General features: G+C 58.2%; 5 protein-coding genes across 5 annotated transcripts; 4 read left to right on the top strand and 1 right to left on the bottom strand.

The window, feature by feature from the left end:
* Positions 1–853: 853 nt before the first annotated feature.
* Positions 854–1684, bottom strand: ENH_00068040 (hypothetical protein, conserved; the record flags this gene model as incomplete). Its single annotated transcript, XM_013582383.1, has 3 exons — positions 854–859; positions 1007–1503; positions 1669–1684. 3 exons carry the CDS (start codon positions 1682–1684, stop codon positions 854–856), a joined length of 519 nt encoding a protein of 172 aa, XP_013437837.1.
* Positions 1685–3092: 1408 nt separating this feature from the next.
* ENH_00068030 (PHD-zinc finger (C3HC4 type) protein, putative) lies at positions 3093–6972 on the top strand (the record flags this gene model as incomplete). The annotated part of the gene is made up of 2 exons (XM_013582382.1): positions 3093–5101; positions 5190–6972. 2 exons carry the CDS (start codon positions 3093–3095, stop codon positions 6970–6972), a joined length of 3792 nt encoding a protein of 1263 aa, XP_013437836.1.
* Positions 6973–8487: 1515 nt separating this feature from the next.
* On the top strand, positions 8488–10365 carry ENH_00068020 (hypothetical protein; the record flags this gene model as incomplete). The annotated part of the gene is made up of 1 exon (XM_013582381.1): positions 8488–10365. One exon carries the CDS (start codon positions 8488–8490, stop codon positions 10363–10365), a length of 1878 nt encoding a protein of 625 aa, XP_013437835.1.
* A 609-nt stretch (positions 10366–10974) lies between these two features.
* ENH_00068010 (hypothetical protein, conserved) lies at positions 10975–21019 on the top strand (the record flags this gene model as incomplete). The annotated part of the gene is made up of 16 exons (XM_013582380.1): positions 10975–11108; positions 11950–12045; positions 12326–12389; positions 12735–12830; positions 12937–13026; positions 13386–14235; positions 14603–14778; positions 15079–16722; positions 16940–17474; positions 17728–18485; positions 18667–18855; positions 19081–19142; positions 19841–19974; positions 20326–20396; positions 20597–20778; positions 20890–21019. The coding sequence occupies 16 exons, from the start codon at positions 10975–10977 to the stop codon at positions 21017–21019; spliced, it is 5211 nt and encodes a 1736-aa protein (XP_013437834.1).
* A 1859-nt stretch (positions 21020–22878) lies between these two features.
* ENH_00068000 (succinate-semialdehyde dehydrogenase, putative) lies at positions 22879–24768 on the top strand (the record flags this gene model as incomplete). Its single annotated transcript, XM_013582379.1, has 1 exon — positions 22879–24768. One exon carries the CDS (start codon positions 22879–22881, stop codon positions 24766–24768), a length of 1890 nt encoding a protein of 629 aa, XP_013437833.1.
* Positions 24769–25360: the final 592 nt, after the last annotated feature.

The raw sequence follows: 25360 nt of genomic DNA, 5'->3' as shown, positions 1-25360 counted from the left end.
TGCTGCTGCTGCTGCTGCGGCTTCTTCGGATCGGCATGCGTGCGAGCTGCGTTACAAGCACGGTCGCGACGGCAGCTGCTGTTGCCACAGCGGCAGCAGCAGCAGCAGCAGCAGAGCCTCTTCCCCCTGCCGTGCAAAAAAGCACGCAGGGGAGCCGAAGCAAAACGCAGCAACGGCTAACTGGAGAGCACAAAGACTGCAGCAGCAGCAGGCCACTGCTGCAGCTACCAACCCAAGACAAGAATCTAGTGCATCTGCATCAGCAACGCTGCCGCTGCAGCAACGCAGCAACAGTAGCACCGCTGCTGCTGCAGCAACGCAGCAACAGCAGGCAGTGGAGCGCGCAGCCCCGGAACAAAGTCGACGGCCAGCTCCCTCCCCTTCGCGAGCCGCACGTCAGATCAGACTCCTAAATATAGAGCTAGCTAGCTAGCTAGCCAACTAACTCGCCAGGTAGTTATCTAGCTATCTAGCTGGCTAGCCAGCTAGCTAGCCAGCTAGCTAGTCAGCTAGCTAGCCAGCTAGGTAGTTGGCCAGCTAGCTAGCTAGCTAGCCAGCTAGGTAGCTTGGTAGCTGGCTAGCTAGCTACTCAGTTGGCCATGCGACCAGCCAGCTGGTTCCCAAGAACAAGAGTAGCTAGCCAGTCAGCTAGCTAGCTGGCCAGGCAAGAGCACTGGCATTAAAAATCGGCGAGAATTTAACAAACGGCTCTTCTAACGTCGAAAATAAAGCACTTTCCTGTTGCTGATGCTTTATGATCGCCGTTGCTGCTGCTGCCGCCTCCGCAGTAGTCCGTGAATTCCCCCTGCTGCTGTTTTCTCTGCTGCTGCTGCTGCTGTGCAGAGGCCGCCTTTTAGTCCTGCGGGGCAACGCCGCACAGCACAGCAAGCACACTTCCCTTGTCCTAGCCACTAGCAGCACAGGTGGCAGCAACAGCAGCAACAAAAGCAGCACCAACAGCAACAAAAGCAGCAGCAACGGCAACAGCAGCAGCAACAGCAACCACCTGCTGCTTCGGCGACTTCGGGCTCTTGCGGGGATTGTCGCTGTCCTCCCCACTGCTGTCGCTGCTATCTCTCTCCCTCTTGCGCTTTCTGCTGCTGCTGCTGCTGGTTGCTGCTTCATCTTTTTTCCCCTTTTTCTGAAGTTTCTTGAGGCGCTTGGCCTCTTTTTTTGCTGCCTTTTTTGCTGCCTTTTGCTGCCGCTTCGCTTCTTTCTTTTGCTGCTTCTGCTGCTTCTTCCGCTCGGCCACTGCAGCACGAATGGTGGAGTCCATCATGAAAAAAGGCAGCTCCTCCTCCTGCTCATTTTCGCTGCTGCTGCTGCTGCTGCTACTGCTGCTGCTGCTGCTGCTGCTGCGGTGGCTGTGCTTGCTCGTGCGGCGGCGCTTCTTGTGGTGATGGTGGCTCTTCTTCTTGCCCCCGCTTCGGCTGCTGCTGCTGCGCTGTTCTGCTGCAGCAACAGAGGCCAGGGGCTTTACCCCCGCTAAGGCAGACACACCACCTGCAGCAGCAGCGGCAGCAGCAGAAGCAAGTCTCCGGAAGCAGTGCGCATGCAGTGCCCGTTGGAGCTGCTGCCGCTGCTATTACAGCGAAAGTGCAGCAGCAGCACAGGCAGCAGCAGCAGAAGCTGCAGCAGCAGCTGCTACTGCGAATGGCCACGGCCTACCTCTTGTGTCTGGCATCAGTGCTACAAAGATTTCCTCTTCTACGGCAGCAGCAGCAGCAACAGCAGCAGCCGCAGTGGGGTAGCCCACACCTGCTGCCCACGACCCAAGAATGAAACTGCCCCCAATGGCTTCTTGCTGCTGCGGCGCAGCTGCTGCAGCACCAGAAGTAACTAACGGCAGCAGCCTCTAGCAGCAGCAACACGCAAGCTCGCCCTGAAGACTTGGCAGCCGCAGTCCGCTGCTGCTGCTGTCGGCGCTGTGTTGCTGCACAGGGTGTGAAGCTGCGATCCACTCTGTTGCAGCTGTGGCCGACGCGACTGCAGCAGCCGCAGGAGTAACAGCAGCAGCGGCAACAGTAGCAGCGGCAGCGGGGGTTCCTGCGGCGGCGGCGCACCGCGAGAGTCAAATGGCAATTTCGCCGCTAGAGAATGTGTTGCTGTGAGCTGGACACTTGAAACTGCACAGCGGCTGCAGCAGCTGCTGCCGTTCCCGTTCTCGCTGCTGTTGTTGCTGCAGCGTTCTTGTTACTGCTGCAGCAGCTCCCCGAACTCGCTGCTGGACTAAAATGTCGCTCGTGTTTTCCTTCACAGTCTCGTGAGACTTTACCCATACTGTATGCATGCATGCAAAGGAGCATGCGTCCGCCACCGCCATCGCAGCAGCAGCAGCAGCAGGCAGAGCGCAGCCAGCAACAGCAGCAGCAGCAGCCTCAGCGGCAACGACCCCACCACCCCCCAGCAAGTTCCACCGAATTGCAACAATATGATTTTTGCGCTCATACTCATTACTGATTTTTACCGTGTGCCCGCTCTTCGAAGGCCTCACAGCAACTTAAGCTGCTGTAACCCTTACCAGACGCGGTTTGCTGCTGCTGCTGCTGGTGCTGCTGCTGCTGTTGCCCCTGCGTGAGGCTGCCTTCCGTCTCAGATCAGAACAATAGTCTCATTCGCTGCTTCTTTACGTCATGCTGCACTCAGCTTGAGGGGCTTGGCCAATTCTGGGCTGCTGCCTCTGCCGCTTCCCCTGGTGCTGCTGCCACAACCAGACAGCAAGTCGGCAGCAGCAACACAAGAGCAACGCACGCATTAAGATCACGCCCTTAGCAGCAGGAATAACACCATAATCGGCAGCTGCCAGCGACCTGGTCACAGCAGAAACGGCGGCGACGGAAGCAGCAGCAGCGGCAGGAGCAGCGGCCTCCGCAATAGCATCAAGGCCGATGGCGCTGCTGCGGTTGCTGCTCTTCAGCAGGCCAGCGCAAGAAGAGCGCCTTTGCTGCTGCTCTCGCTGTGCACCATTAACGCCACTATATGGGTCAGACAGCAGCAGCAGCAGCAGCAGCAGCACCTCATGAAGGTCTGCAGCTGTAGAGCTGATGCAGCAGTGCGTAAAACTGCAGCAGCAGCTGCAGGTTGGTTCCTCCATGGAGGATACGCGAACGCCAATATCCAGCATCTGCAATGGAAACAGTAGCAGCAGCAGCAACTGCAGCGGCGATAGCAGCAGCGGCGGCAACGGCAGCAGCAGCACCAGCAGCAGCAAGGGTGCAGGGACCCCACGCACTTTGCGCTGTGCAGAAGCTGCTGCTGCTATGGGCCTGCTGCCGAAGGGCCTAAACCAGCAGCAGCAGCAGCAGCAGCAGCAAAACGGTTTCTCTCCAACTGCCAGCACGGGATCCCATATAGCGCCTTCACCTTTTATGCAGCGGCCCTCCGAGCAGAAGCCTCAACTGCAGCAGCAGCAGCAGCGGCAGGCTTACAGGATATCCTGCGCCTCTGAGGAAAGTGCAGCGCCGGCAAGGCGGCAGCAGCAGCAGCTGCCACAGCAGCAGCAGCAGCCATGGCCGCTGCAGCAACAGCAGCAGGCGCAGCAACACGGCAATTCTAGCAGTGCCCTGGAAGCATCTCGGTATTTCCAGCAGCAATCTCTTCAGCAGCAGCCACCTCAGCAGCAGCAGCAGCAGCAACAGCAGCAGCAGCAGCAGACATCATCAGTCCAGTCGAGGAACCCTCCTCTTGCACTGCTTGACGCCGTCGCCCGCCACCACCAGCAACACAACAGCAGCAGCAGCAGCAACAACAACAGAAATTTTTGGGGGGCTGGACTTTGCAGCAGCAGCGGCAGCAGCGTCTTGCGGGGCCTTAACTCGGAAGTGCAGCAGCAGCAGCGGCAAGGCAGTCCGCTGCGTGAGAATGTGTTCCCCCAGCAGCAGAAGCAGCAGTGGCCATTCGCACAGCAGAAACAGGTGCAGCAGCCGCTGCAGCAGCTGCAGCAGCTACAGAACGGGCTGCAGCAACAGCGCCTGCAGCAGCAGCAGCCGCGCGTCTGGCAGCAAACATTAACGGCTGCGCAGGCTCAGTGGGCGAAGCCTCGGAGGGTATGGAGCACCTACAGCATGCAGCAAAGCACCAACAGCTGCAGCAACAGCAGCAGCGACAGCAGTGGCAGCATTGGCAGCAGCAGCAGCAGCAGCAGCGCCAGCAGTGGCAGCTTCACAGGACCTGCGCTGCGCTGCGCGGACCCGTCGACACCCCCTGCTCCCCACCGGCGGCAGCAGCAGCAGCAGCCGCAGCGGTACTCCGTCCAGCAGCAGTGCCACCGGCAACAGCAATACTCAGCCTGGCAGCAGCAGCAGCAGCAACAGCGGCTGCTGCAGCAGCAGCGGTTTCCACGGGCAGCGGCGACACCGCAGAGGCTCTCAACAGACCCTGCAGCATCTACTGTGCAGCAGCAGCAGCAGCAGGGCTTGCGAGCGCTGCAACAGCAACCTCTGCAGCAGCAGCAATACAGCCGCCAAGCACAGCAAGTCAATCCCCTGCAGCAGTGCGGACAGCAGCAGCAGCCACAGCAGCAGCAGCAACCGCCACCGCAGCAGCCAGAGCAGCAGCAGGACTACTCGTGGCTTCGCGTGGAGTGGGGAGAAGACATACTCGACTTGCTTGATGCAGCAAACGCAGAGGTAATGTTGCTGCTGTTGGTGCTGCTGCTGCCACTCCAAGTTCTCGTTGCGGGCGACTTGTCATTTCTGTTGCTGCTGCTGCTGCTACTGCTGCTGATGGGTGGAGGGCGCCTGCTGCTATTTGCCGTGCTGCTGCAGGACTTTGCGAGCAGCAGCAGTGGGGAGCCGGCTGCAGCAGCAGCAGCTGCTGCCCCGGGTGCTGCAGCATCTGCAGCGCCAGCTGCTGGAAATGCGACTGCACACGCAGCAGGCGCTTCCTTGGGAGGTGCTGCTGCTGCCCGTAGGCTTAGCGGCAACAGCAGCAGCAGCAGCAGTAGGAGAGCAGCAGGCTGGGGCTCTGCTGCTGCTGCTGTGCTGCGGGTAGACCTACGCGACGAGCTGTGCGTCATATGCTCAGAGCTGCTGCTGCAGCAGCAGGAGATCGCCTCACTTCCCACCTGCTGCCACCTTTTTTGCTTCGCCTGCTTATACAAGTAAGCTTGTTGCTGCTGCTGCTGTGGCTGCTGTACTATTGCCGTCTCACACAATTGCGTACTTTTGCTGCTGCTGCTGCTGCTGCAGATGGGCGTCGATCAGCAGCAGGTGCCCGCTATGTTCTACAGCATTCACTACCATTGTTCGCCGGCGGGTCAGTGCAGCAGCAGCAGCAGCTGCTGCTGCTGCTGCTGCAGCTGCTGCCAGCAGCGGCAGCAACGGCAAAGCTACAACACAAGAAACCCTTGGGACCGCTGCAAAGAAGGACCCCAGCAATGCTGCAGTCAAGAGTGAGCAGCAGCAGCAGCAACAGCAGCAGCAGCAGCCGGGCGGCGCCTCGCTGGGTATTGTCGCCGCTTGCCAGCCCAAGCCGGGAGGCAGCAGTGCCGAAGGCGCAGCTCCAGCAGCAGCAGCAGCAGGAGCTGAGCCTACAGCAGCAGCAGCTGCTGCAGCAGGGGATGGCTGCTTGATAGGCCTGCAGCTAGTGGAAGAGGTGCCGCTGCCGCCCCCACAGCCGCGGCGTCGGGGATCGGGATCGGGATCGGGATCGTTGGGATCGGATGGGGGGTGCGAAGTTTGCGGCCGCGACGATGACTGGAGCTGTTTGCTGCTGTGCGATGAGTGCGACGGTGCCTTTCACACTTACTGCCTTTCCCCGCCGCTTGCTGCAGTGCCTGAGGGGGAATGGCGCTGCAGCAGGTGCCAGCAGCAAAGAGATGCGCGCCAGCAGCAGCGCCAGCAGCAGCCGCAGCAGCGCAGGCAGCAGCGCAGGCTCAGGCGGCAGCAGCAGACAAACACGAGGCAGCAAAGCTCCAGGCGGCCGCGCAGCAGCAGCAGCAGCAGCGCTGCGCAGGCGGCCCCCGCGCCTGGAGCAAGACCCAGGAAAAAGGTCAAAAAGGCTGTAGGTGAACGGGCTGCTGCTGCGGCTACTGGTACCAGCAGCAGCAGCAGCAGCAGCAGCATTGCACACGTGGATTTCGAGGTGTTTGCGCACAACAGCAACTCCAGGCCCAGCGCTGCTGCGCGGGGTAGGAGGGTTACTCGCAGCAGCAGCAACAGCAGCAACAACAGCAACAGCAGCAGCAGCAGCAGCAGCAACTGCCGCAGAACCCCCGTGCGCGCTGCACGTCGCTTGCGAACTGTGAGAAGACAACGAAGGCCTTCGGTCAGCGCTACAGAGAGCTGCAGCGACGACTCCTCTGACTTGCGCGACTTCATTGTGCGCAGCAGCAGCAGCAGCAGCAGCAGCGGCAGTAACACTGGCAGCAGCAGCAGCAGCAGCAGCAGTAGCAGTAGTGACAGCGATGGCAGCGACAGCAGCGATGTGACTTCTCCCAGCCGGAGTCTCGCGGCAAACCGCAACAGCGGAAGAAGCAGCAAGAGCACTAGCCGCAACAGTGGCAGGAACAGCGGCAGCAGCAGCAGCAGCAGCAGCAACGACCGGAACAGCAGTACTGAAGCTGGCCTTAGAATTCTGGGGACACCCGTAGAGAGAAGTCACCAACAGCAGCAGCAGCAGCAGGAACAGGAACGAAAACAATCTGAGCGAGTCTCACCCATGCTGGGACCCTCAAGGGGCGCTGCAGCGCCAGCATCGAACGCCCATGCCGCCCAAAGTCCACTGCAGCAGCAGCAGCAGCAGCAGCAGCGCCAGCTGAGACAGGTAAATTCGCCGCAGCAGCGGCGGGGCACTGCAGTTCGAAACCACGGCGGCGTGCAGGCTCTGCTTTGCCGCTATTTTGTCAGCCCAGCAGCCCGAAACGGGGCAGCCAGAAGCAGCAGCAGCGGTAGCAGCAGCAGCATCAGCAACAGCAACAGCAGCAGCAGCAGCAGCAGCGGCAGCAGCAGCAGCAGAAGTGTGGCACGATAGGGGTGCAAGTGGGGCCCCTACTACCAACCTTATGGCCATGTGAGGCCTTAAGTGCCCCCAGGGCCCTACGGGGGCCCCTGTGGGTACTGGGGGGCCCCCTGGAGCCTCCACTGAAGCGGACATTTGCTTCTGGCGCTATTTTAGCGGAAAATGAATTTTGGGTGCTTTCAATTCTTGTCTTTGGCGCTGCTGCTGACAGGTCGTGCTGCTGTAGTTCTTGCTGCTGTTGCTGCTGCTGTTGCTGCCGAAAAATCGGTGCTACTGATGCAGCTGCTGCTGCCCTGTCAACCGCCAGTGCTGCCGGTGTGTTGCACCTTGCTGCTTTGCTGCGGCAAGCGGCAGCGAAGAGATAGAGGCGAGCGCACAAAATAGACCTCAAACTATGAATTTAAAACACTGACAAACAAAGTCAAACAAAACAAGAGAGAGAACTCCGAGACCGGGAATTGAACCCGGGTCTTCCGCGTGACAGGCGGAAATACTAGCCACTATACTATCTCGGACTCGACAAGCTAGTGAACTCCTACTCCAACAATTCTAAATAGCTACTCTTTTTCCTTTTTTTAATTTAATTTTTAAAATCGCTAACACATTGTCTTTTCTAACTCAAATTGGTTCTTTGAATCTGCAGATGGAGGCGTGAATTCTGTCTACGAGGGTCCCCCGCTTGGCGGGCATCGACGGAGTTGTAGGGGCATTACAGACTCAGCCCCAAAGCCAGGAAGCAAAACTGCCATTTTGTGCTTTTTTAAATTCAACTTAACAAATTTAAATTCATCTTCTGCAGATTGATGGAGCCTGGGAAATGTACAAGGCCTCCCGGCGCCACGACGGCGCCGGTGGCGTTGATTGCCGTCGGTGACTCTGGGTGTAGGCTCATGAGCAGGCAGTCGAAACAGCTCGTTGCTGCCTTTCTGCAGACTCTCTGTACTTAAGAAATAGTAATTTATTAAAAGGTTTTCTACTAAAGAAGGTGAACGCCTAAGGAAAGCCTGTGCTGTGGAGTTGACTGTGTGGGACACCTAGGGCCTCCACGGGCTGGGGGCCCCCAGAGGTGTGGCTGTGCGCAGGGGCTTTCTTCTTTGCCTATTTGTAAGCTTCTTAGGAGGGCATTTCATTTGATTTGTTTGAAATTTGTCTTCTTAGCTCTTGCCTCATTAAGTCCCGAGCTGCCCGTGCACTCCGGCGAGCCGAGCCCAACGCTTCAAAGGCTGCGGAGCGACTGGGCCCCACCTCCTGTTCCTCGTTCTGTCTTCTACCTTTTTCCATCTATTTTCTCGGTTTTTTGTTTAAATTAATATTTTTTGAGCGCTTCAGTTTATTCTTCCGGACTAAACGTCTTCTTCTGGCCTGCGCAGGAGGTGCCGGTTTGCTGCTCTGCGGGGGCGATGGGCACGCCAATGGAGTGTATGCAGTCTTGAGCACTTTTTAATTTTAAACACAAGAAGAGTGCCTTAAGGCACACAAGCATAATAATACAGTTTTATCGGATCTGGTTTTCTCTTCGCTGCCGAAATGGCTGCGCAGCAGCCGCTGCAGGTGCTGGAGCTCTACAGCGGCATTGGGGGCATGCACTGCGGCCTCCTGCATGCCCAGAAACTGAGGCTCTTCAGGTCCAGACACAATTTGAAGCTCAACTGCTGCTGCTGCGGGGCCCCGCTGCCGGCCCCGGCCCCGAAAACCAGCCCCAGAAGCGGCTCTGCGAAGAAAGCAGCAGCAGCAGCAGCAGCAGCTGCAGCGGGCTGCTGCTGCCTCAAGGGCATTCCTGCCCCAGGCAGCAGCGGCTCTGCGCCGCTGGACTGCTACGAAGGACTCACTGCCCAAAACATCCCTCTTGACGGCAGCAGCTACTGCGTGCATCCCCTGCTAGACCAACAGCCCCACACAACAGCAGCAGCAGCAGCAACAGCCGAAGCTGCTGCACCACACAGCAGCAGCAGCAGCGGGGGGCTTCCCTTCCAGGTGGTTGCAGCCGTGGACATCAGCGACTCCGCATGCGCTGTGTACCGCGGGAACTTCTGCCGCGCTCCGCAGCAGCAGCAACAGCAGCGGCCAGAACAAGCTGCTGCTGCTGCTGCTGCTGCTGCTGCTGCTGAGGGGGGGCCCCCCAAGTGCCTCAGCGCAGACATTGGCCGGCTGCCCCTGTCCTTCTTCCAGCTGCTGCGGGGGCCCCTGTGGCTGCTGGCTCCGCCGTGCCAGCCATTTGCCCGTCGGGGGCTAAAGGCAGACTGTGGGGACTTGCGCTGCAGCAGTTTGCTGCAGCTGCTGCAGGTGCTGCAGCAGCTGCCTCCGGAGGCGGCGCCGCGCTTCCTGCTGCTGGAGAACGTCGCCGGCTTCGAGCGCAGCAACGCCTGCGAGCTGCTGCTGCAGACCCTCATAGATAAGCTAAACTATGAAACTGTCTTTTTGCTGCTGCTCAATCCCATACACTTCGGTCTCCCCAACTGCCGCAGCAGATGCTTCCTCTTGGCGAGAAAGGCTCACCCGTCGGACGGGCAGTACGCGCGTTGGCTGCGGGACGCGGCGCCTTACACAGCAGCAGCAGCAGCATCTGCTGCTGCTGCTGCTCCCGCTGCAGCAGCTGCTGCTGCCGGCAGCGGCAGGAGGCCAGTGCCGCTGGACCGGATCCCAGGGCTCTACTCCTCACAGGCGTTTTACTGCTGCCCCATTTGGCCCCTCGAGGCCTTTCTTGAGCACTCGCTGCCTCCCCGCAGCAGCAGCAGCACCTGCTGCAGCAGCAGCACCTGCAGCAGCAGCAGCAGCGTTTGCGAGTGGCGCAGCTTCAGCGAAGAGCACCCGGCTGCCTTTGCCCCTTCACCGGATGCTGCCGGAGAGGAGCAGCCGCAGCAGCAGCAGCAGCAGCAGCTGCAGCAGCAAGAGCAGCTGCAGCAGCAAGAGCAGCAGCAGCAGCAGCGGCTATCAGCGCTGGAGTTAAGTGCAGAGCAGAAAAGAAAGTCCTGGCATATGGTGGACCTCGTCAGCCGCAGCAGCACGCGCAGCAGCTGCTTCACGCGGAACTATGGGAGGAGCTGCCTGGCCCAGTACGGCAGCATTTTGCTGCTGGACAACCCAAGGCAGCTGCTGCTGCAGCAGCAGCAGCAGCAGCAGAAGCGCACTGTCGAGCTGCACGACCTCCTGCCCAGCAGCACGCGGTGCCGCTTCTTCTCTGTTAGGGAGCAGCTCAACCTCCACGGCTTCCCCTCTTGGTTCAGCATCGCAGCCCCGCTCAAAGATCAGCAGCAGCGGCAGCAGAAGCAGCAGCAGCAGCAGCCGCAGCAGCAGCAGCAGCTGTTTGAAGACAAGCTGCAGCACCGACGCATGATCGGCGACAGCCTCAACGTGTACCTCGTAGGAATGCTCATTGACTTCCTTATAGGCGACGACCCTCTCTAGCCACCAACCCAAACAACACAAAACTACTGGGGCCTCCGGGGGTTCTCGGGGCCCCCGGCGTTCTGGGGGCCCCCCAGGGCTATGGGGGCCCCCGGGGGCCCAGGGGGCCCCCCGGGGCTCTGGGAGCCCCCCGGGGCTCTGGGAGCCCCCCGGGGTTCAGGGGGCCCCCTGGGGCTCTACGGGGCTTTGGGGGGCCCCGAAGCTTCCAAGCCTGAAAGGAACCCCGTGGCCGGGGGGCCCCAGGGGGCCCTGCGAAGGGGCCCCCTTGGCGCTTGGGGGCCCCTAGAACGTTCCAGGGCTTAAGGGGGCCCCTTAGACGTTGAGGAGTCTCGGGGGCCCCCCAGTTGTGGGAGACTGCCTTAGAGAGGCGTTAAGAGACTGCAGGCCCCAACAATGCTCCAGGGGCCCCTGCTGCAGTACCCTGTGGCTGTTGCCGGGGCCCCAGGAGCGGCCCTGATTTGCTGCTGTAAGAAGCTCTGGCAAGCAGCTCTATAGATCAACTTGGGGTTTGCTAGGGGCCCCCAAAGGGGCCGTAAGCGTCCCTAGGGGGCCCCCTAAGGGCCCCCTGTGGGCCCAGAGGGGCCCCCTGTGACCCTCAGGGAGTAGCCTATGGGCTGGCTGGGGCTCTACGTCTGCAGCCGGCTGCAGCTAGGGAGCCCGCCGCCAGTAGGGGGGCCCCCAGCCCTTGTTTTGGGTTCGGGGGGCCCCACGGGGGGCCCCCAAGAGCGCCAGAGGGGCCTCAAGTAAAGTCCTTGTGACTCAGTGGGGCCCCTGTGGCCGCTCTTAAAGGTGGGGAGCCCCAGGAGCCCTCAGTGTGAGGGCTGTGGCTCGTTTGCCTTTAATGACAGAAGGCGCAGCAGCAGCAGCAGCAGCTGCTGCTGCTGCCTCTCCTGTCCGTTTGCTTCGTGCTATTATTTGTCTGTGTCGCTGCTTCTGTTGTTTTGCTCTATTCTCAGCCAGCTGCTTTTCATGTGAACTGTTGAATACACAGCAGCATATAAGTTCAGAGCCCCAGCGACTCCTCACCAAAGGGCCCCAGGGGGGCCCCCATCGGGCCTCCAGGGGGCCCAAGGGGGGACCCCATCGGGCCTCCAGGGGGCCCAAGGGGGGCCCCCATCGGGCCTCCAGGGGGCCTTGGGGGCCCTTTTCAGGACCCCAATGGACTTCGCAGTGTCCTACGTGGCCTCCAGGAAGCCCCAGAGGACTTGCTGGGACCTCTTGGGGGCTCTTTTGCTTGGGACATATTGCTGGACACTTCTAGACAGCAGCGCCAAAGTAGTTTTGCAGGCTGCTGCTGCAGTTAGGCTGCCCCTGCTGCTGTAGCCTCGTTGCTGCTGCTTTTATAGGAACATCTACCTTGTTAGGGGGAAGGGCTGGGGGTCGGTAGCGGCGCTGAAATAGGGAACGCGCTTGCGGCAGGCAGCAGCGGCTGCAGCAGCAACTGTTGCTGCAGCTCCTGCAGCGTAGAGCTGCATACACTTCCACATGGCAGCAGGACACAGAAAATGCAAACAATCAGACAAAAAGGAAGGCTCTTATTGGCGCTGCCCGCGCAGACTCCCGCTGCTGCTGCTGCTTATGTAGCGGCGGCAGCGCCGCAGCCCACAGAGACCCGGGTGGTCAACAAGGACAGCAGCAACAGCAGCGGCAAGAGCCGCTAGAGTTTGTTCTCGAGCTAAAGTATAATTTCTCACAGTATTTTTGCTGCAGCACGGAGGAAGGTGGGCAGCAGACACGAGAGCAACGTTTGCTGGGGAAACAGCTCCTGCTGCTGCCGATTGCTGCTGCCGCTGCTGCTGCTGCTAGCAACAGGAGCGCTGACCGTCGATTGGCCCTGAACCCTGCTGCTGCTGCTGCTGCTGCTGCCTCACTGCAAATGGGAGTTTCATTTATAGCAGATTTGACGCTGGGGGACAAACTGCTGGTGCTGCTGCTGTGTCTCATCCCTTTCGCTGTTTAGGCATGCAGCAGCAGCGACAACCGCAACAACGGCAGCAGCAGCTGCTGCGGCGCCGCTCTTGCAGGTCCGTTTTTAGAGCCTCCAATGAGTTAGTTTTAGATATTTTTAGCAGCACCTGAACAGTTGTTGCGTATAAAGGGCTCCAGGGCCTTTACATGCACCGGCTGCGGCAACAGCAGCAGCAGCAACAGAAACACGAGCAGCAGCAGCAGCACTGGACCAGCTGCAAACCCAGCTGCAGCCGCTCTGGGGGCAACACAGCGGCTTGTATGCGGAGAGGGCAGCAAGGGCGAACCAAGTGCTCTTGATTTCAGAGTGCAGTAGCGGCGGCAGCAGCAGCAGCTGCTGCTGCTGCTGCCGCCGCACGTACACCGGAAAGCCTGTGCGTGCGGAGCTTAGATGGATTCAGCGACCTCAAGGAAAGAAGCCCACAAACCAAGTAGAGCTGCAGCAGCAGCAGCAGCAGCAGCGGCAACAACGGCAGCAACTGTGGCTGGACGCACGAGTGAGGCTGCCTCCGCGGCAGCGGCAGCAGGGGTAGCAGCAGCAGCAGCAGTAGCAGGTCCACCAGTGGCAAAATGGGGCTTTTTACGTGGCTTTCCTCCACCCAGAAGCAGCAACAGAAGGAGCTGCAGGCCCTGCAGCAGCAAGCAACACGGGCCAATGCAGCAACCCGAGACGCTGAAGCTGCAGCGCAGCAAGTGAGCTATACCTCACAGCAGCAGCAGCAGCAGGCCTTCCGGCCAACGGAGAAGCTGCTACTCACCTCCATGGATATCTCTTGCTGCCGCCGCTGCCTCGCCTGCAGCCTTCGCTGATGCGGCAGCTAGTGCTGCAGCATTGCGGCAGCAGCAGCCGGATCTGCAGCTGTTTCCGGCAGGATCCCGCTTTCTACGCATTCTTCATTGAACTGCTGCTGGTGCTGCTCGCTTAGGCTGCCTAATGGCTGCAGCGGCAGCTCCAGTGGACATCTTCGCTGCTTAAAAATCCGGATTTGTTGCACTTCTTTCACTGTTGCTGCTGTTGCTGCTGCTGCTGCTGCTTTTGCTGCGTGTTGCAGGCTCTGGCAGCTACTACACCGCGGCCCTACGGAGCCAGCACAAGCCGCGATCGCGTAGCAGCAGCAGCAACAGCAGCAGCTGCAGCAGGCGCCGTTGCCTCCTCTTGCGAGGACTTGGGCAACGCACGTGCTGTTGCGCAGCAGCTGCTGCAGCAGCGGCTGCTGCAGCCCGCTGCAGGGTCGGACAGCAAGTTGCTGGCGCTGCTGCTGCTGCAGCAGCTGCTCGAAGCCTCTGGCTACTTCCGCATTATTGCTGCTGTCTTGCTCATAGCTGCTGCACAAGCTCCGGGGGTGCGCCGCAGCAGCAGCCGCAGCAGCAGCAGAAACAATGCCTCAGCTTTGTCAGCTTCGCTTTCGCTTCTTCAGTGGCTGCAGCAGTTCTCTGTCTTGATGCTGCTGCGGTCCCCCAATCCGCCGCCTCGGCGGAAGCAGCAGCAGCAGCAGCAGCAGCAGGCGCTAGCAGCTCAAACCCGCCTGCAGGTGCTGTTTCCCACGGGCACAACTGAAATGGAAATGCGTTGCTGCGGCATGCTTGCTGCGAGGTGTCTGTACACTGCAGCAGCAGCAGCAGCAGCAGCAGCAGACCCCCTCGGCGTGCAGCAGGAAATCAAAAGGTCCCTAGTGCTGCTGCAGAGCCTTGGCGTAGACAAGGCCCCCCCGTTGCCGGAAATGGAGGTCCAAGCCATGTGCGGCACTTCTGCGGAGGTGCTGCTGCAGCAGCAGCAGCAAATGCTCTTGCTGAGCAGCAGCCAGAACCCAAGCCATCAGCAGCAGCAGCAGCAGCAGCAACAGCAACAGGTTCCGCCAAATCTGACGGCCTCGACCTCGTCAGTCGAGATTCGCATTGCAGGTGCGTTCCTGCTGCGATTGCTGCTGCTTTTCGTGCTGCAGTTGCTGCTGCTGCGTGGCTGTTGCTGCTAAGTTGCTGCTGCCACACACCTACTGGTGCTTCATTATTCATATTTTGGAGCTGCATACGGCGCAGCGTATTGCTGCTGCTGCGTGGCAGCTACGAAGCCAAGTTTGAGCGCCGGCTTACCGCCGCAGCACCAGCAGCAGCAGGCCGCTGCAACAGCTGCTGTTTCGCTGCGGCAGCTTTTGCTGCACTTATGAATGTGTTTGTCTTGTTGCTTCCGTTGCTGCTGCGTCTGAGCTTGCTGCTGGTCAAATGACGTCCGGAGCTCCATGCTTTGCTTCTGCTGCTGCTCTTGCGCTAGAGGTAATGTCGAGCCTGGAGCTCCTGCAGGAGCTTCTGCAGCAGCCAACTGCTGAGGGGCTGTCAATGCTAGACTCCCTGAAGGAAGGGTTGCAGCAGCAGCAGCAGCAGCTGCAGCGGGACGCAACACAGCTTGTAGATGAGGGACGTCTCGACCGTTTTGCAGACGTTTCAAGGGTATGCTTGATTGCTGCTAATCTATAGCTGCTATTGCTGCTGCTGTTGCAGCTGCGGTCTTTGCTGCTGCCGCACCTCCAGTGGTGCGGCGAGTGCTGCTGCACCCCAGGCGAGTGACGTGGGTGTTTGTTGCCTCGATTTGCGGCTTCTGCTACTGGCTCTTGCGCTTACGGGCTAGGAATGGTCTAGGAAAAGGGCAGCAGCAGCGCGTTGTGCCATTGCTGCTGCTGCTGCTGCAGCAAGTGCTTCGTGTCTGCTTGAAGCAAAAGTACTGCTGCTGCTGTTGGGGTATCTCTGCAGCTCCTGGACACCGTGGAGGCGACTCTACAAAATTTGGAAGCTACACGTGCCCATCTTAACCAGGAGACTCAGCAGCAGCAACATCAGCAGCAGCAGCATCAACATGGGGAGCAGCAACACGACCAGCAGCAGCAGGGACAGCAGCGCCAAGAGCAGCAGCCGCACGAACAACAGCAGCAAGAGCAGCAGCGACAGCTGGACTGGAACGAGCGGAAGCATGACAATGAAACAAACAGTATAGCAGACGCAGCAGCAGCAGCAGCAGCTGCAGCAGCAGCAGTAGCAGCAGCAACAGCAGCAACAGCAGCAACAGCAGAAGAAGACCAAGGGCTTTCTGAAGCCGCTTTAACAACAGAGGGACCCACGAGCAGCACAGATGTACGCACTCCAATGATTTCTGAGCAAGCAGATTTGGCGTCTCCTGCTGCGGCACCTGCTGCAGCAGCTGCTGTTGCTGCCGTTGCTGTTCCAAGCGCAGCAGCAGACGAGCTCATGCTTTTTGCAATCGCTGACGAGCCCTTTGACGCGACGCAGCAGCAACTCCAACAGCAGCCGCAGAAGCAGCAACAGGAGCAGCAGCGAAAGGGGGAAGAGAACCAGGGGGTTGGAACTTCTGCTGGTGAGCTGAACACGCACAGCAGCAACAGCAGCAAGAGTCCGACAAGCAAGCGCAGCAGCAGCAGCCGCAGCAGCCGCAGCAGCCGCAAAGAGAAGCGCAGCAGCAGCAGGAGCCACAGCAGAGACTCGAAAGCTGTTGAAGAAGCGTCCTTCACGATCGATACAGGTATAACGTTTCCGGACACGACAGCAGCAACAACTACAGCAACTGGAACAACAGCAGCAGCAGCAGGGAACGAACCAGCAGCTGGCAGCACCGCGGGGGGCGTGAACTCGGGTGCAAGCCCTGAGGATGAAACAGGTGCGGCAGTGTTGCAGGCGGATTCGGCTGCTGCTGCTGCTGCATCTGCTGCTGCTCCAGCTGCTGCTGTTGCGGGCGCGCCGGACACGCCTCAGGGCTGGGGAACTTCGTTGGAAGTGGCCGAATTTTCAGGTCAGGCAGAGGGCTTGCGAGAGGCTCTCGGGCCTGCTGCTGCTAGTGCTGCAGCACGCAGCAGCTGGGATTCTCTGGAAGGCGTAGGCGCTACTAGAGTGCAGCAAGAGCAGCAGCAGGTGCAGCAGCAGCAGCGGCAGCAGCAGCGGCAACAGCAGCAAGAGCAGCAGCAGGGGCGGCACCAAGCGGAAAAGAGACGCAGCAGCGCAGCTACAAGCTTCGAGGACTTCGGGGCATTCTCCTCCGCCCTATCCGACAGTGGCTCCGACTTGTCCCCGCGAGATAGGCAGCAGCAGCGGCAGCAGCAGCAGCAGCAAAGAGCTACCCAGCTGCAACAACAGGACAGCAGCAGCAGCCAGCAGAACAGCTTTGAACAGCCCACGTGGCCTTCCCCTGCTGCTTGGTGGCCCCCAGAGCCCATTTCTAGCGGCCGATTTGTTTGGGATGACCCGGCGGACAAGCAAAAACAGCAGCAGCAGCAGCAGGAGCAACAGCAGCAACCAAAGAAAGAGCAGCAGAAGCAGCCTACTGAGCCACAGCATTCTTACGAGCATCCTCCAGCCTACAGGCCCATGGCGAGCCCTCCAGAGAAAGTGAGCCAGTCGGCAGTTGCTGCATCTGGTGCTGCTGCTGTTTGTTGCTTCTCTAGGCTTTTGGGGTGGCTGCTTCTTGTTGCTGCTAGTTGGTTGCTGCTGCTGCTACTGCTTAGCCTTTGAACCGTGCTGCTTGCGCCGCTGCTAGGCGTGTTTTGCTGCTGTTGCTGCTTATCTCTTCGCTGCTGCTGCTCCTGCTGCTGCTTTTCTGCTGCAGAAGGTTTCTTTCTTGGACTCTTCACCAAGAGAGACAGATGACTCAGATTCTGGGTCTGTGGCTGCTGCCTGCGGCAGCCTGCAGCAGCAGCAGAAGCAAGAGTGGCAGCAAAAAGTGGGCGCTGCTGAAAAGCACTCAGTCGGAGAAGCAGCAGAAGCAAGTAGCAGCAACGAGGAAGAGCAGCGACGGTCTGCTGCTGAGTGGAGCGCGGAGGTGGCGCTGCTGCGGCAGCAGCGACGGCAGTTGCAACAGCAGCTAGCTGCTGTTGAAGCCGATGCAGCACGAACGGAGGCATCTCTTTCAGCCAGCGAGCAACAGCAGGAGATGTTGAGGGAGCAGCTGGAGGAGCAGCAGCAGGAGCTGCAGAAGCTGCAGCAGGACCTAAAGGCCAGCCGAGCAGCGCAAAAGGCAGCAGAGGAGGCGCTGCAGACGACGCAGCTGCTGCTGCAGCAAAGATCCTCAGCGGCAGAAATGGCGAAAGAGATGTGGCTGAAGGAGAGCGAGAGGGCGTCGAAGCTTGCAGATGACCTAGACAGTATGGCGGAGCTGCTGCTGCTGCTGCTGTTTTGGTTGCTGCTGCTGTTGGTTTCGCCGCTGCTGTTGACTTTGCTGCAGCTCTTTTGTCGTTCTTTGGTGCTGGTGCTGCTGTTGTAGATGCTGCTGGTGGTGCTGCTGCTGGTAGAGCCTCTTTGCTGCAGACCTTGCGGCTGTTGCTGCTTGACCTGCTGTTGCTGTTTTGCGTGCTCTATATTGGCTGCTGCTGCTGAGGGCTGTTGCTGCTGCTGCAGTTGCCGAGAGGACCATCGCGCTCCACGAGGAGGCGATCTTGGGCAGCAATGCGGAGCAACGGCGACTGCAGCAGGAGCTGCATGGCCTGCAGCGGCTGCTTTTCACGACACCTGCTGCAGTACAAGTAGCAGCAACAGCGCGGCCTGCAGCTCTTGGGGGCCGCGCTGACGGACACAAGTCTAAAGCAGCAGCAGCAGCAGACAGGGCTCTCTCTCCTGGGCGCTGCAGCACCGCAAGTTCTTTGCCGGTCGGGCTGGCGGGTGAGTTGCACCGGGGAGTTCGCAGCAACGGGAGGCAGCTGCAGCGGCAGCAGCAGCAACAGGATCACCTGTTCAGCAGCAGTGCTTGTGTAGAGTCCGTCACGGACACAATAGAAGAGCCCCTTGCAGCTGGAGAGTCGGCGGCCTGGCGCTTCGCCGTAGGTTGCTTTGCTGCTATTGCTGTTGCTGCTGCTCGTGGTGGAACTGCTGCTGCGCTGCCATTCTTGTTGTCTCTATTGCTTTTTCTGCTGCTGTGCTACTTGGTGGCTGGAGTTAGTAGATTGTTCATTATGTGGTTGCTGCTGTTGCTGCTGCAGCAACGCGGACTTGGAGCGGATTCGTCGGAAATGGCGGCAGCAGGAGTTGCTACTGCAGCGGCGCCGGAAGAGTCTTTGTGTCCCATGCCGCATGTTGCTGCAGCGAGGTCTATGGACACCGGCTTTCTGCCGCTGCTGCTAACAGACAGTGGGGTGCTTTTAGAGGACGAGACGCTGCAGGTACCTTTGTTGCTTGCGCTAAACTTTTTGGTGCTGCGAATGCTGTTAGCTTTTTCTTCTCGAGGGTCTCTGCTGCTGCGTGTTTGCTGCAGGGCGTAGACCCTGCAGCTGTAGCGAAGTATCATTTGAGGGTTGCTGCTGGTGCATCTGCATGCGGTTTGTGCTTTGATCTTTGCCTCAGATTGGAGTGCAGAAGACAATAAAGGGCCTCTCAGGCCGCATAAGCATTTACTTCGGCAACAAGAGGAGCAGCATGCTGCAGCAGTTCTGTTGTGAATTGCTGCTGCCAGCAAGTGGCGGGTTGCTGCTGGAGCCAGAGGACCCCCAGCGGCAGCTGCAGTACCTCAAGGGCAGGGAACAGGTGGCCCATGTAAGCGCGACAGTTGCAGCACCAACTTCAGCAGTGCTGCTGCTGCTGCTGCTGCAGGGGTGTCGCTGGCGCTGCTGGCATAGCTGTGTGTCTTCCAACTTGTGCTGCTACTGCAGTGGCTCTACCGACGCTGCTGGTGTAGCCGCGACATTGGGTGCCTTCCGATTTTTTCTGCTGCTGCATTATCTTTGTTGTTGCTGCTGCTGTTGCCGTGTGTTTCCGCAGCATTTGCTGCTGCAGTGCGTGGAGCCCTTCGACTACTGCCCAATGATGCGCGTCTCTTTCTTGTAGGCCGCAGACCAGCCGAGCAGTCCACTTAGCGCAATTTGTGCTTTCTGCTTCTTGCTCCTTGCCTGCCTTTTTCTCTATGAATTGGTTCTTCGTTTATTCCCCTACTGATTTGTTTAGTTGAAACACATTGCGCCTGCGTGTGCACTTTGTCCTTCCGTATATCCACCGGCTCATCGTTTGCTCGTTGTTCTCTTGGTTGTTGTTCGCTGCATGCATTTGATTCTTCCTCATTGTGGGATTAAATGGCCTGCATCTGCGTGCGTGCTGCTGTTGCCGTATGCGTCTTCGCATTTGTGAGGCTGTGGCTTTCAGTGTAGTGTCCACGTCTGGGCTCCCACAGTGCATTTGCGCATGCGCGTTTGTGAAGAGCTTATTTGTCGATTTTCGACTTGTGAAGTTGACTCTATTTCCAAATGAGGGTTTCTGCTTCTATGGATTTGACAGCTTTGCAGTCATCATTTGTTTTTTGCATACCTTTCCTTGTGTATTTCGCGTTTCCCGATGCCTTGGTTGCTGCGCCGCTGCTCGTTCGTTTGTGATGCGCCTGTCCAGTTGTTCCAGTGGCAACTTTTTGACTGGGGAAAGATGAAGTTTGGTTGCTTTTTGCCAGTAGTCAATGTCAGGTGTTGATTTGCTGCTGATGGCTCAGTAGTCTGCTGCACGCTTCTGACTGGCGACTCCGCTGCGTTCTCAGGATGCCCGATGCCACACCCTGGAGGCGCGAGGTATTTATTCCTCTGTCTTTGTCGCGGTTCGTCGAGGGCCATCAAATGGGCGCAGATGACTTCTACCAGCTTTGGAATTTGCAGCACTTCGCATTGAACGAAAGTAAGGTTGCTGCTGGTTTCGTAGAAATCCGCAGCGGCAGCAGAGGCAACGAGTGGTCGTAGCAGCAATCCACATTGCCGATAGGCATTTCTTGTTCTAATCAACATATTAGAAATGCAACAGTGGTTGCATTTGTCGTCACGCCTTGTAGGAGCAACTAAAAGTGGAAGCGGAACAAATCAGGCCAAGGCGCCGCTTCGTGATCTGCACCGAGTCCATAATGATTTCATATACAGTAGTGTTTACAGAAGATTCTGCATAGCAGCAATATTGGATAGTTAGACACATGTATTCGAAACCAGGCTACGCAAGCGAAGTTGCAATTTGCCGTTTTCCTCTCTTTCTCTGCAGCTGCGTGTGTGCTCAACCTCCACCCCCAACTCCAGGGTTCAATGCTATCGCTCGTGCGGCGCCTGCAGCTAGTGAGCCACCGGCAGCAAGGCAGCAGGAGCTGCTGCTACTGCTGTTCTTGATGCTGCTGCAGTTGCGGTTACATGTGGTTGGGCTGAGATGCAGCGGTTTGCGCCGTGCGCTGGACGGTGTCTGGAGGTTTTTCTGCGTTTCTGCTGCTGCTTTTGCTGCTGCTGCACCTGTCACTGCTGTTGCTGTTTGTGCTGCTCAGGGCGGTGCTCTAGCTCTCTGTGCTGCAGCGGGCGAGAGCCACGCACAGACTCTGGCTGTGGCTGGCAGCATGCAGCGGCCTTCAGGAAACGTTTTGCCGCAGCAGCAGAATGAGCAGCAGCAGCAGCAGCAACAGGAAGAGCAACAGACACGACCTGTCGTTCGTCTCGTTGTTTTGGCCCGGTGTGTCACTTGTTGTTGTTTCACGTAGTTTGCTGTGTAGAGCTGCGTACGCCCTCCTGTAGCTTCGCACAGAAGGCGCACTTGCTGCTGCTGCTGCTGCTCTCTCTGCAGGCTAGAGCTGGGGTCGGGCCAGCAGCAGGGCCGCGCCCGTCTGGTGGTGCGGGCGAGCGACGGCGTGCTGAGCTCGGCCATTCGGTCTGAGGTGTATGCACAGCTGGCGAGGGCCCCAATAGCGTCTTGATGCACAAGATAGGTAGATGGGGCAAAGTCCTGTTATGAATTTAATTAGATTGTGATAGCTGTTGTTGCTGCTGAGGAAACGTGCAGCAGCAGCAGCAGCCTAATAGCTTTAACGCCAGGAGCAGCAGTAGCAGCAGCAAAAGCAGCAGCGTCTGCTGCCTTTTTTCTGCTTCAGTAGTAGCAGCACCATCTGCTACTGCTGCAGTGGTGTATTTGTCCTGCAGCAGCAGGGACGGCCGCTGCTGCAGGTTGCTGTGGCACAGCCGAGATTTCCGTGCCGAACCCTTGTTGGGGCGGCGCGCTTTTTTCTGTTTCGAATGCAGCAGCCAAGCTGCAGCAGCAGCAGCAACAGCTGCACCAACAAATTGTTGGTAGCATGTACAGGGTGGTGGTTTTTTTCTGTGGTGGCTGCTGGTGAGCGCTTCATACGCACTTTGAGGTGTACGTACACAATAATAAAAAGCCTAAGATTGCAGAAATTCGCAACATCAGGCAGGAGCATTAGATTTGGTTTCTGTAGACACGAAATCCTTAGCCCCAAATCGCGAGACCTTACTTCAAGCAGTAATCCTACATACTTGAAAGCTTCCTGCTGGCAGAGCCCCGGAGGCCCCCGCTTTGCTAGAGCTTCTCAATTTGAATCTTCATGCATATTTATGTCGAAGCATGCTTGTGAATGTACGCAATGCATGCATTTGTGTGCGTAAATGCATGCGAAGGGGGTGGGGATTAGGCCATAATTTAGATTTCTACGAGGCCTTTGGCGCTGTGGCACTCAGCGTGGGTGGAACAGAGAAAAAAAGTAAAGTAGAACCCAAGTCCGCAGCAGCTAGAGCCTGTGGCGATCGAAGCAAAGGTCGCAGCCGAAGCAAGGCAGCAGTCATGCGGCGCCGCGTGAGCACTCCAGCGTTTAGCTGAGACCCTAGGGATCAATTTTAAACGCCTTAACTCATTTGATATGCCTTAAGAACAGTTGTATACAGAAAGGAGAAGATCGAACATTCAGAGCCACAGTCGGGGTCAGCGTGGTCCTGGAATTGTGGAGCTGTTGCCCTTTTAGGTCTATGGGCTGGTGCCTTCGAAAGTTCTGCTGCTTCACGAGCCAGTTTCTGAAGCGCAGTTTCTCGCCAACGCCGGCTCACGAGACAGGCAAATGTTGAGCCCCTCTAAGTGCCTTTTTGAAACTGTTGACTCAAATTCCCGTGGCCTCTGTCGCAGGGTGGATAGGGCTCCATTCCTCAGAGGCCCAGACATGCAATTGTGAGATCTCTAGCCATTATAGGTTATTTTAGGTACTTTAGGCATTCTTTATTTATGCTGCACTGGCTCTGGCTGCTAGATCTGTAGTTAGCCCACATGCTTAACTGGACACTGGGGACGCTGACTCAGGGGCCACACTTCGTTGAGCTCGGGCGGAGATGCCCTGATATGGTGGGAAAAATTTCTAACCTTTTGGCTTGCTGCTGAAGGCAGGACTAAGGGGTGTAGAAACAAATTTCGCGCATGGAAGGATATTTGTACAAATTAACACATTGCTCCGACCATATATCCATGTACACGTGTCTTGCACGTGTCGTTAGTACACATATTGTAATTTGATGGCTCATCAAGATGCATTTTGCTGTATGCAAGTTGTGCGTTTGCGCTCGCACAAACGGTGCCGCTGCTGCTGCTGCTGCGGCGGCGGCGGTAGCTGCTGCACACGGTTCGATTCGGATTGCGCTCCACCGTCTGGCTGTTTCCACCACTCCGCTTCTTCTACTTTATTAATTAGTTACTTCAATCAATTCAATAGATTAAATTGAAAGAATAGGCGGTATTGAGCAACTGTTTGTCTTTCACTGCTCGCGTCTTCACCCAATGACTCTCCGCCACGGCTTTGCGGCCCTTCGACAGCCGCTGCACTCTTTATCCGGCAAAATAGATAAAATATATCAGCTGAATCCCAGAATTCCATCTTCATGCAGTCGACGCTCTGGTAGTTCTGCTTTTCGCTTCCACCAAGCAGAAGGGGGCCTCTTGGAGGGCCCCCCAGGGGGCCCCTCAAATCTCTCTTGCGGCGGGCGCTGCCTCAGCACGTCGACAGCGAGTTCAGCTCTTCCTGAAATAACTCCTGCAATTGTGGGCTCATTGCTTGTCAAGGACCCTAATGAGCCGTTGCCTGTGGCTGCTGAGACTGCAAGTAGCAGCAGGAGCAGCAGCACGAGCAGCAGCACGAGCACAAGCAGCGGCAGCGGAAGCGGCAGCAGCGAGCGGTGTGGGGGACCTGAGCCGTACGTAACAGTGTATGAGCCCAGCACTGGGGAGGCCATAGCTCGCACTCCAAATTTGGGGAGTGCTTGGGTTTCAGCCGCTGTTGCTGTTGCTGCTGCAGCGCAGCGTGATTGGGCGCGCAGCAGCGTGCTGGCCCGCAGTACTTTGCTGCTGCAGTGGTTCAAGCTGGTGGAAGAGCGCAAGGAGGCCTTGGCTGCACTCATAACAGCAGAAGCAGGAAAGCCTGTTCCTGAGGGACGTCAAGAGGCCGTTTATGGGGCCTCCTACGTGCGCTGGGCTGCTGAGGCTGCGCGGCAGCACAATGGATTGACTATTCCTGCTGCTGCTGGCAGCAGCAAACTGCAGTTTACTGTCAAGGAACCCCTGGGGGTGTGCGCCCTTATCACCCCTTTCAACTTCCCTCTTGCCATGGCTGCTCGCAAAGCAGCAGCAGCACTAGCAGCAGGAAACGCCTGTCTGCTGCGCCCCTCTGAAGAGGCCCCGCTGTCGGCGTTGGCCTTGGCAGCAGCAGCAAGGGAGGCGGGCCTCCCCCCCGGGCTGCTGAATGTGCTGCCGTCGTGCCGTGCGGGTGCTGCTGCGTTTGCTGCTGCTGTTGCTGCAGCGCCGCAGGTGCGGCTGCTGTCCTTTACGGGCTCCACCGCTGTGGGGCGCCAGCTATACAGACAGTGTGCAGACACTGTGAAACGGCTGCAGCTCGAGCTCGGGGGAAATGCCCCATTTGTTGTTTTTGCTGATGCTGATATAAACGAGGCAGTCTTGGGGCTGCTGGCTTCGAAGCTGCGCTGCTCGGGCCAGGCTTGCATCAGCCCCAATCGCGTGTACGTACACCGCAGCGTCTTCGCCGAATTCACGAGAAAGGCCACGAAGCTTTTCAAAGACCAAACAGTAGGGGACCCCAAGACCCACGGGGTGGCTGTGGGGCCTCTCATCAACCACGCCGCGGTGGACCGCGCGGAACAGCTGGTCAAGGATGCTCTAGAGAAGGGGGCTAAGCTGCTGCTGGGCGGCAGCAGGCTGGAGGCCCCCAGGGGAGCGGCGCCCTCAAAGGCCCGCGGGGCCCCGGGGGCCCCCCAGGGCCCAGGGCCCAAGGGTCCCTGGGCCGCTGGCGGCAGCTTTTTTGAAGTGACAGTCCTAGACTGCCGCGAGATGGCAGCGGACGCTCGCGTGCTGCGGGAGGAGTTGTTTGGCCCGATTGTGTGTCTGTACGAGTTTGAGACTGAAGAAGAAGCAGCAGCAAAGTGCAACGACTCGGAAGCTGGGCTTGCTGCTTACTTTTACACACAAAGTGCGGGCAGGGCTGTGCGCTTCGCTCAGCTGCTGCAGTGCGGAATGGTGGGGGTCAACACCGGGACCCTCTCCTCCTGCGAAGTGCCCTTTGGGGGAATCAAGGCTTCGGGGATGGGCCGAGAGGGCTCTGCTTTGGCCCTAGACGATTACACGAGCACCAAGTTTGTAGCAATTCAGACGGGCCTGTAGCCATTTCTAGAGGCCAAGCCCTTTTGCCGTGGGCTTGGGAATTGTCCCTAGAGCGTAGCAGACTAACTCCGCTCAGGCCTAGGTTTTAGGGTTTTGTTAAGTGGGAATCTGCCACTAGGCGTAGGGGTAGTGCCAGTCCGACTCCCAGCTCTCCTGGCTCGAAGTTTTGAGAAGGGCCAGAACCCCTCAACATTAAGAAATAAGCCCTTAAGAGGGAAACTTCTTGTTCTTAACGGTTTGCCGAGAAGCATCGTAGGGCGCCGAAGGGTCTCTCTACCGTGTATATATCTGGTGCACCTGACGGCTTTTGACGTTTTCCGGCTTTCCCCAGCTGTTCATTTATCAAACTTCGGCTGTAGCCTAGACAGAAAAGCCTTTTGTATATTTGTAAGAGGGAATACTGAAGGCCTTAACAGCTCTTCGAAGTGAGTTCGCTTCGCTGCTGTGGCACTTTACCATGTAAAGAATAAATTAGCATGGAGGAGAGCTCAAAGGCCCCTTTTTGCTGGGATACAAGTGCAGCTTGTGTCGGGTAATTGGAAGAGGGGTCATTGTCTCTTTCTCTTCAGTCAACTTGTTTCTGCAGAGTTGC

This window comes from Eimeria necatrix, genomic scaffold, assembly GCF_000499385.1.
Source record: "Eimeria necatrix Houghton genomic scaffold, Enh_scaff63, whole genome shotgun sequence".
In the NCBI taxonomy this organism is placed as follows: domain Eukaryota; phylum Apicomplexa; class Conoidasida; order Eucoccidiorida; family Eimeriidae; genus Eimeria; species Eimeria necatrix.
The sequence above is the reverse complement of the archived record's forward strand: the minus strand, read 5'-3'. Positions and strand labels throughout refer to the sequence as shown.